The sequence below is a fragment of the Mus caroli genome, chromosome 6 (genome assembly GCF_900094665.2).
Source record: "Mus caroli chromosome 6, CAROLI_EIJ_v1.1, whole genome shotgun sequence".
NCBI lineage: Eukaryota > Metazoa > Chordata > Mammalia > Rodentia > Muridae > Mus > Mus caroli.
In genome coordinates this window covers 73,721,292-73,740,465 of record NC_034575.1, presented here as the reverse complement: position 1 = coordinate 73,740,465, position 19,174 = coordinate 73,721,292, and the positions used below count along the sequence as shown (strand labels likewise).

At 38.4% G+C, this 19,174-nt stretch overlaps 1 protein-coding gene across 4 annotated transcripts in view; it reads left to right on the top strand.

The window, feature by feature from the left end:
* The window catches only part of Ctnna2 (catenin alpha 2), a 1,082,633-nt gene that overhangs the window by 816,347 nt on the left and 247,112 nt on the right, over window positions 1–19,174 (top strand). For all 4 annotated transcript variants that reach the window (XM_021164215.1, XM_021164216.1, XM_021164213.1 and 1 more), the window contains one exon: window positions 7,769–7,849. In XM_021164215.1, the coding sequence (XP_021019874.1) occupies window positions 7,769–7,849 (81 nt within the window). The remainder of the gene's footprint in view (window positions 1–7,768; window positions 7,850–19,174) is intronic.

Below are 19,174 nucleotides of genomic sequence, written 5' to 3'. Positions count from 1 at the left end.
AAAAAAAAAAAAAAAAAAAAAAAAAAAAAAAAAAAAAAAAAAAGAAAGTTAATATTTAACAGTGTGCTACATAGATCATGAAGTTAGTATCAGTTCTGAGTCGTTTACAAAGCCAATGTGCATATATTACATACATCTTCAGGATATTTGAGAAGGATGTATATATCGTCCATCTAATTAATAACAATTATTATTATTTTGTGAAAAGGGGCTCAGGCAGCTCAGGCTGCTCTCACAGTTGATCTATAACTGAAAATGACCTTGAACATCTAGTCCTCTTGTCTGCCACTCTTGAATGCTAGAATGAAAGGTACATACCATGGAATATGGCTTATTCAGTGCTGGGTACTCCACATAGGGAGTTCTGCATAATAGACAAATATTCTAACCAGGTGCTCTCCAGTGTCATCCTGAGAGAAGATCTTTGCCCAGAGTCAAGTGACCTTTAGTTTGTAAAGAAGCAAAGAGTAGTATGATAAAAACCAATCATTGACATAAAGCCTTATACTCTACCTGAAGTCTAACTGTAAAGTCCCCAAACTCCAGTGAGTGGCATGATAATTCTGCTTAGAATGAAACTAGAATTCTGAAGTTCTCCTGAACATCTCATATTTTGGCAAACTGGACTGGGGCTGGCAGCCAAATTCTAAGAGAATAAAGATGTCCTCTGAAAACCCAAATGAAAAAAAAAATGTATTCTCTTTGCTCTTGTCAATTCAAGCCATGAATTCACCCTGGACATGTTGGTAAAATAACATTCTAAGTCTAAAACAAATAGAGTTCTGTAAACAAACTCTGCCCTAGCACAACAGATGGGCACTAAGATAGGTGCCCACAGCAGTGTGGGCGAGTACTTGGAGTATTGTCTTTTTTTAATAATGACACTTAATAAACAATACCCTACTGCCAGTAAATATAAAAGAGATGTACTAGTGAATTGGTTGACCAGAGTTGGAGGACCAGAGTTCAAATCCTCAACACCCAAGTGAATATTAGGTTAGACATAAAAGTCCAACTTGTAATCCCAGCACTCACGAGGCAAAGGTCGGATCCCTAGGGGGTTCTTGCTTAGCCAAACTAGCCATATTGGCAAGGTCTGTTTTTAGTGAAAGGAGATGCCTAATGATAGCCTCTGGCCTCCATACGCATGTACACATATACATGTGTATACATATGCACCCCCACATACGCAAACACACAAACACAGGAAAGCATACTATATTCTAATAACAAAAATGTGTCTAAGATGAAGATAATTGGCAACAGGTCCAAGAATAAATGGCAGAAGATTAAAGGGAATAACACCCCAAACTCATGATTTATTAATAGCCATTGAAGAGAAACACATGAAACTTTATAATCACAGAGCTTTATTTACTTTTGAAACAGGATCTCATGTAGTTCAGCCTGTTGGAAGCTCAGTATGTAGTTGAAGACTTTGATCTTCTCATTGCTTGCCCCTCCTCAGTGTTGGAATTATATCCACACACTACCCTATGTCTGGCCTCCAGTTTCTAAATCAATTTTTCAAATTACTTATTTAGTTTATGCCCAATATACTCACCTAACTACTCCAAACACAGTTAAAACTTTTTGTTGTTGTTATTACATTGACATCATGATTGATTATCCAGCTTATCTATTAAGAAGACAGGGAATACATTATACTATATATTGTACTTAAAACAATACAGACATAAGAAGTAAGGCATATCAATAATTTATGATCACAACTAGTCACAGTTCCCTGGTATGATTAGGAGGCAACTTTGTCACATTAGTCTGTCTATCTGTTTGATGGGAGCATAACACAGTAGTGTCATAGAGACTTCTCTCCAAGCGTTTGGGATCATAGGCATATAACTTGCTCCAGGCCTAGCTTGAAAGCTCCCATTTGCTGTGTAAATCTTAGCATTGACAGACAGTGACCAATTCCTACATACAAAGTTTCTTTCAAGAAATCTAAGCTTACAAAGGGCCAGATAATTTACCATCCTGGTCAGTGACTCAGATTTCCAAAACTCTAGCACTTGCTTTAAAACTCCAATTTTGGAACTGAGGAGGTTTTTCAGAAGGCAAGAGTATTTACAATGTCTCCAGAGGAACCAGATTTGGTTCTCCACAATTGTATTGGTTGGGTGGTTCACAAATACCTACAACTTCTGTTCCCTAGGATCTGACGCCCTCTTCTGACCTCTACAGGTACGTGCACTCAACGGCACACTTCTCTACTCCCCTCCTGTCATACACACATAACTAAAAAAGGAGCTAGTGATTTTCTGTTAGATTTTTACTTTATGCATTCCATGCCACCTTCATTTCTGGATTGCCTTCAGCTAAGGACTTGAAAGTTAAATAGATCCAGAATTGAAAATATTACATGAACAGAATCTTGACAAGAATGGCATGGAATACCAATGTTGCTAAACTTTCTGGTTAAATGTTGCATTTGCTGGTTAAAATATAGTCAGCAGTCTTCACACAGGAAGGAAGCCCTCTTGAAAGTAAGCCCTGTCCACTGATCAGAGTGCTCTCCCTTTTTTTTTCTTGCAGAACAGGCTGGATAGTTTTATTCACTGCCCTCTCAGAGTTGTCTTCTCCTTTGTCCTTTGTCCGTTGTCTCTTTATGCCAAAGTGCAAAGTGCTGCTTCTTTTCCTATTCTCATCTAACTCAGAGCTTACACCTAGCTAACATCCTCTAACCCTGTCTTATGTTTGGGGACTTTACAGCATACCTGCTTGCTGTCCCAAGGATCTCACCCTTCAGACTTTTGCCCACATCACTAGCCTCATGTTCTAGTATAACCGTTCGTTAGAGAGTCTTTTTGACTTGTATTTTTGATCCTTATAGTTCTTTTTATTTATTTATTTATTTATTTATTTATTTATTTATTTATTTATTTATTTATTGGTTCTTGGACAAATGGATGTATCTGGAGGATATTATCCTTAGCGAGGTAACCCAATCACAAAAGAAGTCAATAGATATGCACTCACTGATAAGTGGATATTAGCCCAAGATACAATTTGCAAAACACAAGAAAATCAAGAAGAGGGAAGACCAATGGGTGGATACTTCATTCCTCCTTAGAACAGGGAACAAAATACCCATGAAAGGAGTTACAGAGACAAAGTTTGGAGCTAAGACGAAAGGATGGACTATCCAGAGACTNCCCCACCCAGGGATCCATCCCATAATCAGCCACCAAACCCAGACACTATTGCATATGCCAGCACGATTTTACTGAAGGGACCCTGGTGTAGTTGTCTCATATGAGGCTATGCCAGTGCCTGGCAAATACAGAAGTGGATGCTCACAGTCATCTATTGGATGGAACACAGGGACCCCAATATAGGAGCTAGAGGAAGTACCCAAGAGCTGAAGGGGTTTGTAACCCCATAGGTGGAACAACAATATGAACTAACCAGTACCCCCAGAGCTTGTGTCTCTAGCTGCCTATGTAGCAGAAGATGGCCTAGTCGGCTATCACTAGGAAGAGAGGCCCCTTGGTATTGCAAACTTACAGGGGAACGCCAGGGCCAAGAATTGGGAGTGGGTGGGTAGGGGACCAGGGCGGGGGGTGGGGGAGGGTATAGGGAACTTTTGGGTTAGCATTTGAAATGTATGTAAAGAAAATATCTAATAAAAATTAAGATTAGCCATCTCAAAAAAAGAGAGAGAGAGAGTATTTTTGAGAAGAGGGAACTACTTTCCCTACTAATGTGGCTCCCCCAATAACCCTGCTTCACAAACATGTGATATTCATGTTGAGAAACATATACTGCCTTTGCTTGTAGAAAGAATAGCATGTAGGATGAGAATATTAAGAGGTACTGCATTCAGCTTGTAACATCAAGCAGAAACAGAATTTAAGATAATTATTTATCTTTATTTTTATTTTTAATTATGAAAACATACTTTAATTTTCATTGAAAGAGTAACTCCCCCAGGATTGCTTTGAAATTATCATGCTCTGAAAAATAACCTCGAACTTCTGCTCTTCCTGCCCTAACTCCTAAGTATGGTATTATAGATAAATGTGTCACACTTCGTTTCTGCAGGGTTCCAAATAGATCCTGGGAACTCCTACCTGCTAGGCAAGCACTCTACCCATTGAATGATATTCCCAATATTTCCCCATATTTTTCCCCACAGGAAGTCATTTATTCATATGTTTATTTAGCAAAATAATATTAGTAGGTTTTCCTGTAGGAAACATGACCTTCACCATTTCCGATTCTTGGCCTCATTGAGAGTATTGCATATGGATTCTATCTCATGGCACCTACTTTCAATCCAGAAGAAAGTGGTTGGCTACTCCTGTAACATTTGTGCCTCTCATGTACTCGTGGATTGGTTTATCTTGCAGGCAGGTTGCTGTTTCCCTTAATTTTTAAAGTAGGTAATATCCGATGTAGGGCTTGCTTCAGTGTCCCTATCCTAAACCATGCTCTGTCAAATTTAATATTATCTGATGCAGAGCTTGCTTCAGTGGTCCTCTCCTAATCCATGCTTTGTCAGACTTGCCTTAATTTAAATTTTATTTACATTTTGTTCTACCTGGATTCATTTTCTGCTTTCATCTTGCTGTTTAGAAGAGCATAATAAACTATTTATGTTGATTAGTGAGTTCTTTGAGGACTCCTTAGTCTTGGAATTATAGCCCAGTGCTTCAGTTCCTGACCCTAGTCTCATGATATTCTCCATTGCCATTTTCCTCATTGGTGAAAAGAGGATGAAGATGTGTAATTGGCAGAATAAGGGCAGCTCAGTTCACTGATTATTATTGCTCTTGTTCACTAATTATTCCCTGTAGCTAAGCTATCTTAATTCATTTTATTATTTAAAATTATTACTTTTTGATGATTTGGAGGATTGTGGTTGTATTAGTGGTGGTGGAGGTGGAGGTGGTGGTGGTGGTGGTGTGTGTGTGTGTGTGTGCACGTGTGTGTTCATGAATATGAATGTGGGCATTAGTGTACCACAGTGTGTGGAAGTCAAAGGAAAATCTAGGCTTTTTGTCCTTGCTGTCAACTTTATTTGTTGTGGTATCTTCTTTTTAATCTCATATTGCATATGTCAGATTAACTGGTCTGTTATCTTGCAGAGATTCTCCTATCTCTGCCTCACATGTCTTTGTAGGGTTCTGGGAGTATAAATGTGTGTTCTGCGACAGCCAGCTTTACTTTAATTCTGGGAATTTTAACTTAGCTTCTCACATTTACCAAGCAAATGTTCTACTAATGATGGCATCTCTGGACATCCCCAACCCTCATCTTTTAATTGGTAGCTATTCTCGCCCATATCCTAACCACAGTTTAAGCCTAGCTCATAACATGTATGTATGTATGTATGTATGTATGTATGTATGTATGTATTTGATTGTTTATTTTTATGACTTGGTTTCACCGTGTAGAACATGCTGCCCTGGAATTTACAGAAATATGCCTGCTGCTGTCTCCCAAGGTCTAGTATTAATAATGTGTACCACCACACACAACGATTTTTACTTTTTTTGCATACGTTTTTACTATTCTAACTGATGAAGATGAAATTCGAAGTCTGGCTTTCATCAGTGGTGAAGACCTCCCCCAATGGACCACTGTATATTGTTGGCAAACATCTTCTTTGCAAAATAATCAGAAGAGTTTCTACTGACTATTAACTATTGTTCACCTGAATATTGGAAGGCTGGATGCTGGATGCTTAATACAACCGTGTTTCTCTATTTTTCGGGAAGATTAAACGACTCCATTCTTCTACATTTACTTTTGTTTTCTTGGAGTTATTTGTGGGCAGATATTTCAAAGTTGTAAAATGTTAGTCTCTTTATTTTAAGCTCTTCCTACTAACGACCTCAATGTATACATCTGAAAAAGTCAGCTTGTGAGTTTAGACAGTAGAGAAGAAAGGATTTATAGAATTTTAGATAACTAAAAATATACACACATATGCCCCAAGTTTTGACGTTTCAATGAAACCCCTGTGGGCTATGCATCACATATTTGTTTAGAAAAACTGCTTTAATTAAGCAAGTTTCAGAAAAAAGTGACTGCTTTCAGCCCAGTTTGCAATTCTGTTGCCTATGTGTCTGGATAGGGTACATGTGTCTAGGGTTTTCATGAAAAGAGACCCTTATGTGTCCAATAACCAGTCACATATTTCCCCCAACAAATTATCTGTTCAGCAGAACATGTCATCTAGGGTCTTACTCATTTTATGCTTAACTCTGGAACTTTGTGTGATTCTGTACAGATGGGATAGGGAACAAGAGATGGCTTACCCGTAAGAATGCAAATAAATAAATTCATAGGGTGTTAGACAGAAGCTTTGTTGATGTAAGAGTTTTCACACATTTTTTAAATGATTGTATCTTGTGTGGAAGATGGTGCATCTGCAGTGTTCATAGAACTTGCAATCCATGTGAATCTTTCCAGTGTTAAAACAAAACAAAATAATAGAGGCCTGGCCAGATGGCTTAGCAGGTAGAGGTATTTGTTGTCAAGCCTGATTAACTGAGTTTGATTCCCTAAATCCACATGGAAGAAGAAGACATCTGACTTCTTCATGTTGTCTTCTAACCTCTACATTCTTTCTAGAGCCATAAAGAATGGAACCCCATCCACACCAACTCCACACAATAGTAAAAATTCCAAAGTTTTAAAAATAGAAGTACTGCAGATTCTCTTCATTTGTTTTGTCTTGTCTTTATATAGCCATCAGGGAAATGGGAAATAAACATGAAACTAGAGAAATTTTAAGTGAATCATTATTTGAAGTATTGTTTATTCTCTGTTCTTTTGCTTCTACAACTATTTGTTAGAAAGTTTTGCTCATGATCACAAACTGTGAGTTGCTTATGGCCATGGTTGTCCCTTCTGCTTTGTAGAACAGAAATTAGAAGTTTTTAGCTTTCTAGAAAATTTCTCCTAGTCTCAATACAAAACCTGTAAAATGATCTTTGAAATAATGGCATAAAAATTTTAATTTTGACACTGGAGAGTTTGTTTAAATTTTTCTTTTGTATGTGTGTGTGGTGTTTGTGCATTTATGCATATTCTTTTGTGTTTACATGTGTATGCACAGTATGGTTACACATGTCTCTATTAGGAGTTTTTCCTCTATTTCTCCCCATTTAATTGTTGAGTTAGGGTCTCTCACTTAAATCCAAAGCTCACTGATGCACTAGCCTTCCTAGCTATCTTGTTCCAAGGAATTATCTGTTTTCAGTTTTCAAAGTGCTGGAATTACAGTTGAGTTGCTGCACAAATCTGGCATTTATGTAGGCTCTCAAGGGACAAACTCTGGTCCTTAGGCTGTTCCACATCAAGTGCTTAATCCGCTGAGTCATCTCCTCAAGCCCCGTGAATTCTTTTTTAAAAACACCCCGTTTGTCTTTTATATCATAAGCATGCTTATATAACTGAGAATCCTGTTATATTCATCTTTGAAATCAAAAGGAACACAAGTATTGTGTTATGTACTTTACTCATCAATGGCAGGAGAGGAAGAAAATGGGTTTACAGGGAATTGAACATGGATATAGCTATCCTGAAAACCTACTGACTGTTTCAATGTTAATTTATACTTCAGAGAAAAATGACCTTAATGACCAAGCCATATTCATAGAATACTTAAACAAATTTTTGTTTCATTTTTAATTGGTTGGACTTTGTAACTTAAGTATTTTTCTGAATTATTTTAAACTTTTAATGGTCCTGATACTGAATTTTATAAACAGGAAATTATTTTTTCTTTTCTTAATAGACTGGAAGGAAAGAGAAAGGAGACCCTCTCAACATTGCGATTGACAAGATGACCAAGAAAACAAGAGATCTGAGGAGACAGGTATGGGTGTCTTCCTATTGTCACCACAAAGGACTTGGTTTTGTTTCTGCAGAATGTTCCCTTCCAGGGTGGTCTTTTAGAAATTACTAATTCAGACAGCTATTTGTCACCTCATCTACATACATATAGACAGAAATCTGTTGGAAATTAGAAAAGTTCTGAGCCAAGAAATGGGATGTCTGAAGGATGCATGATGTTAATAACACAAAAGGTAGCCACTCCCTGGACAGTCATGACTCTCTCAGATAGAACGTTCAGCTTTCCACTACAGACACTTGGTTTTCAGTTTCTGAATCCAAATAGGTCTTGAACCTGTCACTGATTTATAAGAGTTCTTTCTTACTAAACTTCCAATGTGTTGAATGATATACTAGAGTGCTAATTTCTAATGACAAACAAAATCCTTAATATGATGTGTTCATTAAGGTCTAAGGCCCACTACATTCCATTGGAGATATAGTTAGTATGTTATTCGGCTTTTTGAGGGGAAGACCAGAATGAAAATGAGATTTTGTGGCATGAATTAAATGGTTATTGCTATCATTCATCTGATGGTTTCATTTTATTTTTTTTGTTTTCTTTCTTCCTTTCTTCCCTCCTTCTTTCCTTTCCTCTTCATGCTTCTCCTCCTCCTCCTCCTCCTCCTCCTCCTCCTCCTCCTCCTTCTTTTCCTCCTCCTCTTAGGGGAAATCTTATCTGGGAGAGGGAGGTTTTTTTCTTTTTATACAAAAGTTTTATGACCATTGACCAATATTGACTTGGAAGATTTTCGTTGTTGGTTTTAAGTAAGAAAATGATTTCTAATGATTATGTAGTGCATTTAACAGATAATTATTATCATAATAAGGTGTTTTTTAAGGTTTTGTTTTGTTTTTGATTTTAAATGAAATAATACATTTAAGGCAGTGGTTCTCAACCTTCTCAATGCTGTGACCCTTTAATACAGTTCTTCATGTGGTGGCAACTGCCAACCGTAACATTTATTTTCATTGCTACTCAATAACTGTAATTTTGCTACTGTTATAAATTATAATGTAGGAAGTGTATTGGGGACTTTTTGGATAGCATTGGAAATGTAATTGAGGAAATTACCTAATAAAATAAATAAATAAATAAATAAAAAATAAATAAACTGTTAATAAGCAGTGAAAAAAAATAAATTATAATGTAGATATCTATCTGGTTTATGACCCCAAAGGTGTGTCAATCCACATGCTAAGAACCACTGATTGAAAGAGACTCAGCTGACTCTTGAGATGCTCTCTGAGAACTGAAGTCCAGGTTCTGACAGGCTGTAAACAGTTCGTACTCCTGATTTCCTGAGATCTACTAGTATCAAAAGATCACATAGGTTATCCCAGAACACAGGGTGCACACACATGGTTCATAATGGGCTTTTCCTAAAAATCTGGGTTCAGATCTTACCTGATCTATTTAATATTTGATTTCAAAGTACATTTTTTTTGTTTTTTGTTTGTTTGTTTGTTTGTTTCTTTGTTTTTTAGTTAGAGTGATGGCTTAGTGGTTAAGAGTACCTCATGAACATGCCGAAGACTCAGGATTGGTTCCTAGCACCCACAGAGCAGTTCACAACCATCTTTAGTTTGAATTCCAGGGGGATCCCATAATGCCCTCTTCTGGCCATCACAGGTACCAGGCATACATGTGGTCCACAGACATACATACAGGCCAAATGTCCATACACATAAAAAATAATAAAGTTTTTTTAAAAGATTATTTTTAAATTTGTATGAATGCAGATTGTTTTGTTTTGTTTTATTTTGCTTTGTTTGTAATTTTGAGATAAGTGCTCACCATGTGGTTTCCCTGGCTTGGAACTCACTATATAAAGCAGGCTGACCTTGAATTTAGAGTTTAGTTTCCTCTGCTTCCCCAGTGCTGGGATTAAAGATATGCTCCACATACCTAGTCTATTATGTAAGTATTGTATGTCATTCATAATCTCCATCATACCTCTTTTATTTTTCCTCTTCTGTCTGTCTCTGCCTCTTATTAGTTCTCTTACTTCCCTTTACCCTCCTAGACAGTGTAATATCTACTTACTCCCCTCATATGCACACACGATTTCATGCATGTATATAAAATCTAGGAACCACTAAGGAGGAAGAACAACTGGTTCAATTCCCTTAAGACGGTTATCTCCTGTTTTATCCATCACTAGAACCATTCTTATATTATTTCCATGATGAATCCTACTTCTTTTAGGTAGTGTCTGCTCCATCTAGAAGATATTATACCCCATATCTGTATAGCCCAGACAACCACACTTTGAGTCCTCCCTAACCTCCACCATAGCTCCTTTTGGAAGCCTTTTCATCTGCCCATCTTCATCACTAAGTTGATTGTGTCACTCAGCTAGAACAAACTACTGCTGAAGTCAGCCCCTGCAATGCTTTCTGCAACTGTGGAAAGATTAGATTGGTGTCGATGCATCTACCATTCATTTCCCTAGTCTACCAAACAGAGATAGAACTATCAAGGAGCTAGGACAGGAATGCTATAGAGAGCCCTAGATGTGTTTAAAACCAGGAGAACACAGTTGTGTGTGTGTGTGTGTGTGGGGGGGGGTGTTTGTTTTGTTTTACTTTTCTCATTGCTGGGACCAAGTAGTCTACAAGAAACAATTTTAAAAGGAAGAGGTTAATTTTCGCACTGATTTGGAAGAAACATAGTGCATCATGTAAACTAGGTTGCCGGTAAAAATCTTGCTGCAGGGCAGGATGGAGGGTGGAACTGGTTGATCATGTCTGGGTGGATCAGGAAGCAGAGATGGGATAGAAACCATGGTGAGCTGTGAACCTTAACCTGCACACCTTTCCTACAGAAACCGATCTCCTCAACTGAGGGACTACTTCCTAATGCTTTACACATAACCCACCAGAACTGGGGGTCAAGCATGGAAGCACTTGAGCCTGTGAGAGACATTTTTTTCTTCCTTTTTATTTAAATAGATTTTTCCCTTCACATAATATATCGTGATTACTTTTTCCCCTCTCTCTACTACTCCCATCTCTTCCTCCACCCCCTTCTAATCTGAATCTACTCTCTTCCTAGTCCACCTTAGAAAACAAACAGGCTTCTGACTGTTAAAAATAAAACAAAATATTATAAAATAAAATACAAAAAGATGAAACAAAAACCAACTCATCAGAATTGGACAACATAAACAAACAAGGGCAAGATCCCAAGAGAAGGCATAAAAAAACCAGAGAAACCCTAGTCTGCACACTTAGGCATCCCATACAAACACTGGAACCCATAATATAAATGCAGTAGTCCTGGTGTAGACCTGTGCAGGCCTTGTGCTTGCTGCCACAGTCTTTCTGAGCTGATATGAGTTTTGATCATATTGACATAGAAGGCCTTGTTCTTGTGTCCTCCATCTCTTGGATTTTATATTACAGTCCTTGTGACTGCTCTTTTAAGGGTAACCATGAGCTCTGAAAGGAGGGATTGGCTTGAGCCATTCCCTTTAGGGCTGAGTGTTCAAGGTCTGTGATAGATATTTCTACATGCAAACCACAGCACCAAAGTTTTGCTTGGAAACTTTTGACTGTCATCGGTATGTTCCCAGAAGGAAGACATGATTAAAGCAATATCCTCCACAAGATAGATTATTTCTGGGATCTGAAAATGTTCTATTGTCAGTTAACAAAATGACATTTCTTTTTTGTTGTTATTTTTCTTTTCTAGTCTGTTTGTTTATTTATTTATTTATTTATTTATTTATTTATTTATTTATTTGGTGGTCCAGTCTATGCGAGCCCCCATGGGTCCAGGTTAGTTGACTCTATAGGTCTTCTTGTGGTTTACTTGACCCCTCTGGCTTACTCAAGTCTATTCCCCAGTTTTCCACAAGACTACCCAAGCACCACCTGATATGTAGTTGTATGTCTCTGAATCTGTTTCCATGCATTAGTGGATGTAGCCTCTCAGAAGATCAATATGCTAGGCTCCTGTCTGTAAGCACAGTAGAGTAAGTATCATTTATAGTGTCAGGGATTGGCTATCTTACCTAGGATGTGTTTCAAGTTGGGCCAATCATTGACTAGGCATTTCCTCAATCTCTGCTTCTTCTTTATCCCTGCACATCCTGTAGGCAAGACAGATTTTGTGTTGAAGGTTTTGTGAGTTGGTTGATATCCCCCTCCTTCCAATAGGAGTCGTGCTTGGCTGTAGAAGGCCATTTCAGGCTCCATTTGAGAACAGGGACTACCTCTAATTCTGTTGCCTACTTTTGGATCCCTTTCCCCTAACTGGACAGCCTTGTATAGCCTCTGTAGATGTGCCCAGTTCTACTACAACTTGATATACCAAGGCTTGTTGATATCCATTGGAGGTTTCCCATTCTCTGAGGAAAAAGGGAAGGGACATAGTGGAGGAGGAGGCAAGCAAGAGTGACTGGGAGGAGAAGAGGGAGGGGAAGGTCTGATCAGAATGCAAAGTAATAAAATAAATTAATGAAAAGAGAAGAAATATGGCATAGTGAAAGATTGTGTGGGTTAGGATACCCACAGAGAGACGAGCAGCTCTGCTTATCATACAGTCTTAGATCAACTTTCTATTTCCTGTCTGTCTGGTATGAAATGACATAGCTAATAAAAATTAGATAGTTAATGAAAAACCATTGACTTGTAATACATATCTTGACACTGAATTCAAGCTTGTAGCACTACCCTAGATATCCCATTTGCTGCCCCTGCCCTCTCTCTTCCTTTGAGACACTCTCACTCATAGCCCAGACTAGCTCTGAGCAATCCACTCCCCTCAGCTCCTGACTGTTAGAATTATGGGTGTCAGCCATCATGCCTGGCTCTGGAGACTTTATCTCTTGATCTTCTCCTCTTTTCATGAAGAGAGGAGCCAAGCTGACTCTGTAGGATCTCTTTGAGTGACAAAAATATTACATGACTTTAAGAAATGTATTCACTCAGTTTCTGTGCCAGAGGTCCAAGGGGTGGTATTCAGACATTAGAAGCATGGAAGAGGTCTCCAGGGATTGCCTTTGCTTAGACTATGGAGCAGATTATGAATATGCACTCCTACCTTCCTGATGTATTGGTTCTGATAGGGATTTTGATTTTATATATAGGAGCCAGCATCTTTAGCTCTGTCCACTTAGGACTTGTACATGCCTCCCTCTCACTTGCATTTTATTAGGAAGAAATAATGAGAGAATTCCCAGAATTGTCTTTCAGCTGATGAGAGTGGTAGAATTTGGATGACACTGAGATAAGCCTCCTGGAGCGCTGCATTCAGGAGTGGTAGGCAAAGCAGCATTGTTTCATGCCTGGTGCCTGATGGTGCTTTTCTCTCTCAACTTTTGCAGGAATGAGGATTACAGGAAGATTGTTTCATGGTATTAACACGCAGCCGTAAGAGCATAATATCTCACCACATCTGTGAATTTGGTTCAAACACCTTTCTCTTTCTTAATCTGCCTTTCTTGGACTAAAATGGTCCCCATCTGTCAGTTCCGTGGTTACCCATATGTTGGAGTATTTTTATCTTTCTTCCCATCCTTTCTCTCTCTCCACGTTTACCTGTATGGTACACACACAAAAAATTCACTGATCTAAATTGAAGCTCAATTTGGATAGAATATGCAGTGACTAATTTGCCTGGCTCAGCTGGGTGTCCCGCCCCTTAGATTTGGGCAGTTAGAAGCTGGAACTATGGCTCTGCAGTGAGGAATACAACCCCTTCTAACTTCAGCTCCAGGGCACATTGCACCCTTTTCTGGTCCTCATGCCATGTGTATATCTGTGACATACAACCACACAAACAGACACACATAAACACAAAGAAAATAAAATAAATCTCAAAATTAAAAAAAGAATTCTGGTAGTTAATAGAATTAAAGATGTTTTCCCCTAGGTATCAAATGCAATGGAATATTTTTTTACCGGTGACATGTTTTGAGTTGCAGATGGACATGCTTTATAACAGATTATAAAGGAGAACCCCCACTGGGTGACCGAGGATGATATCCACAAACACATGTATTCTGCATTTCTTTGTTACCAAAGAGATGACCACCCAGACACAGTTTATAACCAATTCAACATCTTTATTCCAGCCAGTTGGGAAAACACTTAGGTATTTTGGACCCAAATGTAGACCTGAGCATTTAAACTATGGAGTTTTTAAATGCAAGAGTCACATCCTGATAATCCTGTTCTGGAAATGCCAAGTGTGGTTCTGCACAAACAAGCATTTGACAGTAGCTAAGATAAGTTAGCTGGGTATCTTGATGGCTTCCTACTCTTTCAGTCTCCTCGGCTTCCTCCTAGCCCTTAGGAAGAGTCCTTTGGAAGAGTGAGGCTGGAGACTTTTAAAGCTCTACTTCCTAAATTAAAATGAATAAGGTCAATCACAATCCTTATCTTAGATGTCTCTAATTAAGGACATGGAGTTAGATTTGTAGATCATTAAAAAATACCCAAAAGCCTTCAATAAAATAGATCTTTGTTGAAGTAGAATTTTCCAGCAAGTAGAAACCCTCTTGAGGCAAGATTTCCCAAGGAAGCCAATTCACACACTGTGGAAAAGGTCATAGGGACAACAAGGGTGTCACTTTAAACAGATTCACACGGAATCATGTTTCAATTTAAACCCCTTGACTGTAGGCAGTAGTAAAGCCAACTCTTAGGTGTGTTTTGTATAGGATGAAAAAATAGATTTTCGGGATTGTAACTTTCAACTCTGAGCAGTATGTTCTAATTTTAGAATGGCTGGCACAGTAGGCCTCATATCTGAGTTATCCCTGTTGTGATTTTGGATTGAGTATGGAAGTAAAGCATTTGGCTTACTCCATGTCTGGTCAAAGAGATGCCTCCAACTCCATCCTTCACTCACAGAGGACCCAGCTAGTGAATGCCCTCTGCACCTGCTTGTTGTTCCTTAATATACAACCTATGAACTATTGTAAGCACATCTTTCAATATGTCCTGTAGTTGGTCTTTGCTACTTTCTGGGTTCTTCTTTCTTCCACCATTTTCCACCATTTTCTTCCACTCTTTCAACTTCTTAACACTAGATAAGTTCAAAGAATTCCCCAAACAAGGCAAAATAAAAACACAATCGCATAATATATTTGTGTTTTTCAAAGAAACCAAAACTTCAAAATTGTCACAACATTCTCCTATACATATTAGGACACCAATGTATTTGGGTTATGGTGATTGTTTGATTATTTTATTAGTCATTTATTTCAAGGTGATAAACTAGAACCCAAGCTGTTCCTAATAAACAGTAACTATCATCTTAATGAATAATTTACTCACTCTTATTCTTCAAACAAACTAGGAATTTAATTTTTCAGTTAGGCTATTAATTGGTTTAGAGAACTTTAATGATTCAGTTCTTTCCTTTCCCCCATAAAACTCAGATTGTGGGGCTTGTCAGGAAGTGCCTTTAACCACTGAGCAATCTCAAGGGTGGACTCAATAAAGTGCACTGAACTGATGGTCAACTTAATAAGGGTAATTTTGCTATTACAATGAAACTATTTTCAGCAACACAGATTCATGAATAGTACCTTTATATTGAGCTAATTACTAAACAGGATGGCAATATAACAAAAAAAATTAAGATCTCCAAAACACATCACATGTAACTGAAAGTCCATTTGTCTTTTTTTCCTACAATTAGGATAGAATTTTCTAGGTGCCTCTGTTGGAACCCTTCCAAATAAAGGACCTTAGGTGAACAGTAGACCATCATCAGAGAGAGTTTGCAAAGTCATTGTCCATAGAATGTAGACTGACTTAGCCGACCAATGTACAAACCTTACAATGTGCTGGTTCACTTCATGGATTGGCCACAAATAAATTTTATACTAGATCAGCGAGGTTTAAATATGGCCACTGTGTGTGTGTCTGTCTGATTTACAGATGAAGACACAGAGTTACCTAGCATAGCTGTTGTGGTGAGTGTGTGTGTGCGTGTGTTATTTTCAGTTCAATCAGTCTGGCTGTCATCTTGCTTATAACCTTTATCACACACTACGACTCTAAAGCACATGTAAATGGGCTACCCATATTCTATTTTGCTCTAAGGGGTACATCAGAGATAAAAGGGAAGGAGAACAGGAAGAGGGGAGGCTGAGAGAGAGATGCTTGATAAGTTTCTCTTTTCTTTTTTTTCCTTAACCTACCTCCCTCCCAACCTCCCTCCTTCCTCCTTTCTCTCTCTCTCTCTCTCTTTTCTTTCTTTCTTCCTTACTAGAGAGTGAATTCAGCCCCCCAGTTCCATTACAATTACAATTACTATTAATATTACTTACTATTACAATTTCTTATTTAAAGACAAGGTCTTAGGCATGTACCTAGATTGGCTTTGAACTTTACTGCCTTACAAGGGCTGTCCTTGAACTTGTGATCCTTCTGCTTTGTTGCCAAGTATCTCAGCTTCAGGACGTATGCTAGTAAGCCCAGTTACCCTGTGGGTTTCAGCAGCATCTCCACCACAGGAGGCTTTGTGATGAAATGTAGCCAGTGTAGACAGGAAAAAAGAAACTTGTGTTGGATGTCAGAAGCTGGTTCTTGTCTACTCCCACCCCCTGGGTTTTAGCGCTATGGCTCACTGCAGCCTGTTGAAAAGGTGCTGTTCTGTTTAGGTGTCTAGCTTCTTGATGCGTGAATTACAGACATTCCAAAGCATTTACAGTAAACAGGAATGTTAAGGCATCCAGCTCTGTTTCTCATATCTCCCTTGGTGGGGCCAATTATTTTTAGATTCATTGTCAGGAAATATTTGAGACTTATTTCTGGATCTGAGTGTGTTTCTCTTCTTAAGGAGATGATGTTATGTCTAAGGCAACAGCAACAAAACATGTTGGCGCCGTGATTTCTTCTAAATACTAAGACTTGTGAGTTTGCACTGAGACACTGGCACAGTCCAGAATCCCCAGAGATTTGGTCCTTAGGTCAGATTCTTACCTTACTGTAGAAGCACAGAGCTCAGAAATAATTGTACAATAAAAGAGGTACAAAATATAAAAATAAGCAGTGGAAACCAGAATAATAAAAGGCCAGGAACAAAGCAGGATAAATACATGAGTTCAAGAACACAGACAGGGTTCTTGGCAAGAAGACTTCCTTAAGAGTTAGATATGCTAGCCACTCTTTCATTACGAAGATTATTAAGAACATTCTTAAATGTTAGTACAGCCGATACTTTCCTTTTTCTTTGTTGTTTTTGAGATAAGAGCTTACTATGTAGCACAGACCAATTTTGAACTGGAAATCCTCCTGCCTCAGGCTGAGGAGTGCTAGATTGTAGACATGCATCATCACCATAGTAAGCTACCACACATATCTTTTCCCCAAGTCCATGGTATGTGATTGAATCAGCAATCAGTATTATTCTAGATGCTGTGTAGTTACATCCTGGGCAACTGTTGTCCACATCATGAGATGGTTTAGTTTATTTCTGTGATCCTACAGAAGGTGTCTCAGATCTAGAGGGGACACCAGCTTAGCTCCTCTCATACTAGCAAGTCTTGATCTAAGGAAAAGCCCAGCATCTTGACCTATGGCTATTACTCTAATAGCATGCTTTGCTGAGAAAAGACTGGGTGGCATATACTTTAATAGGAAAACTTTATGAGGTGTGAGTTTTGACTGCTGAGTTGTTCTGTTCTGTTAATTCTTGTAGTTGAGATGAAATGGGAAAGGGAAGAAATCAGAGCAGTGTTTGAGTCCAAAACACAATGTAGAAGGTATCTTCATTTGGTCCAACCTGCATCAATTGTTCTTGTTTTAGATAAGAATGCTGCTATAATTCCTAATTTGTCCATTTATTCTATAACAAGTACTTCATGTAGAAGTTATCTGCCCCCTGACTTACTTTACAAATTCAGCTAAACTGCAAATAGTGGATTCCATTGTGGGGAATTTTAATTTCATCATATCTGTGCTGAAGTCATACATAGTATAATCCTAGTATCAAGAAAACTGAATGTGATGGGGATTGTTGAATTTGAGGACAGTTTAGACTGTGCAATGAGACCAGTACTAAAACAACTAAACAGAAAATGTAAACGTGTGTTTCACCAAGCATTCCCAGTAACTTCAGCTCTTCTCAGTGCTTTTTAAAAATCACTTATTTATTTTTCTGTTTATCTATTTATTCATTTATTTATTCAGTATGTGTGTGTGTGTGTGTGTGAGAGAGAGAGAGAGAGAGAGAGAGAGAGAGAGAGAGAGAGAGAGTCAGAAATAATGACAAAGAGTAAGAGGGAGATAGAGACACATACTGAGAGAGACAGAGAGACAGAGACAGAGAGACAGAGAGAGAATAGACACACATATATCAAAGGGTTGTGGAGGTCAGAAGGCAGCTTTCAGGAGTTGGTTCCCTCCTTCTCACATGCGCATCTTGATGACTGAACTTTGGTAGTCAGACTTGACAGCAGATAGCTTTACTTGGAAAGTTGTCTCACCAGCCTATGGTGCCCTCAGGCTTGAATTCTACTGCCTTTGTATCTGACAGTAATTTTCTGACTTTACCATAGCCTCTTGGTTGACATAGCTGAGGATATGTCAGGACTTTGGACATTTATCACACCTACTGTCTTCTATTGGATGTTGCCAGTCACAGAGGAAATACCTGTTTTTAGGAAAAAGAATTCTTGTTTGAGACATGTAAGAGCTAGAAAAAAATCTGTAGTTTTTTTCCTACTGTTACATATTCACAACAGAATATTTACCTTCAGTCACCAATGAAGGAATTTTTTTTCTATACAACTGACAAGTTCGCTAATATTAGCTTGAATACTTCAATTACATTCTGAAATTATCTACCCAAGGAGAGCTTCAGTCCCACAAGGCTACACCACAGCTCACTCTACATGCTACTTGTAAGTAATAGGTGGCCACCAATGGTTCTGCCTTCCCAACCATCCAAATAAGTTGTGATTAATATGTCAGAGTGACTCTTAGCTCTCAGGAGCACTCTTAACTTGCACGAAGGAGTTTATTATAAAGAACTTTACAGGGATACAGATGAAAAGACACATGGGCAGATATCTCTTGGGAGGTCCACAAGAAGACTGTGCTATCTCCTGCTGTACCAGAACCAACAGGATGAGAAGCTGGAAACTTTCTGACTGACATTTTCAATGCTGTCCTTTCAAGTTCTTGTGGTGACTTTGATTCAAAGGCACAATTGATTAGATCACTAGCCATGGGTAATCAATTCATCCTTAGGCCTCTCCCATTTCCACAGAAGTTGGGTGTCAGAGAACAGCTACAGCTTCTAACCCTGTAGTCACCTGACTATTTGCCCCAGCAACCACTC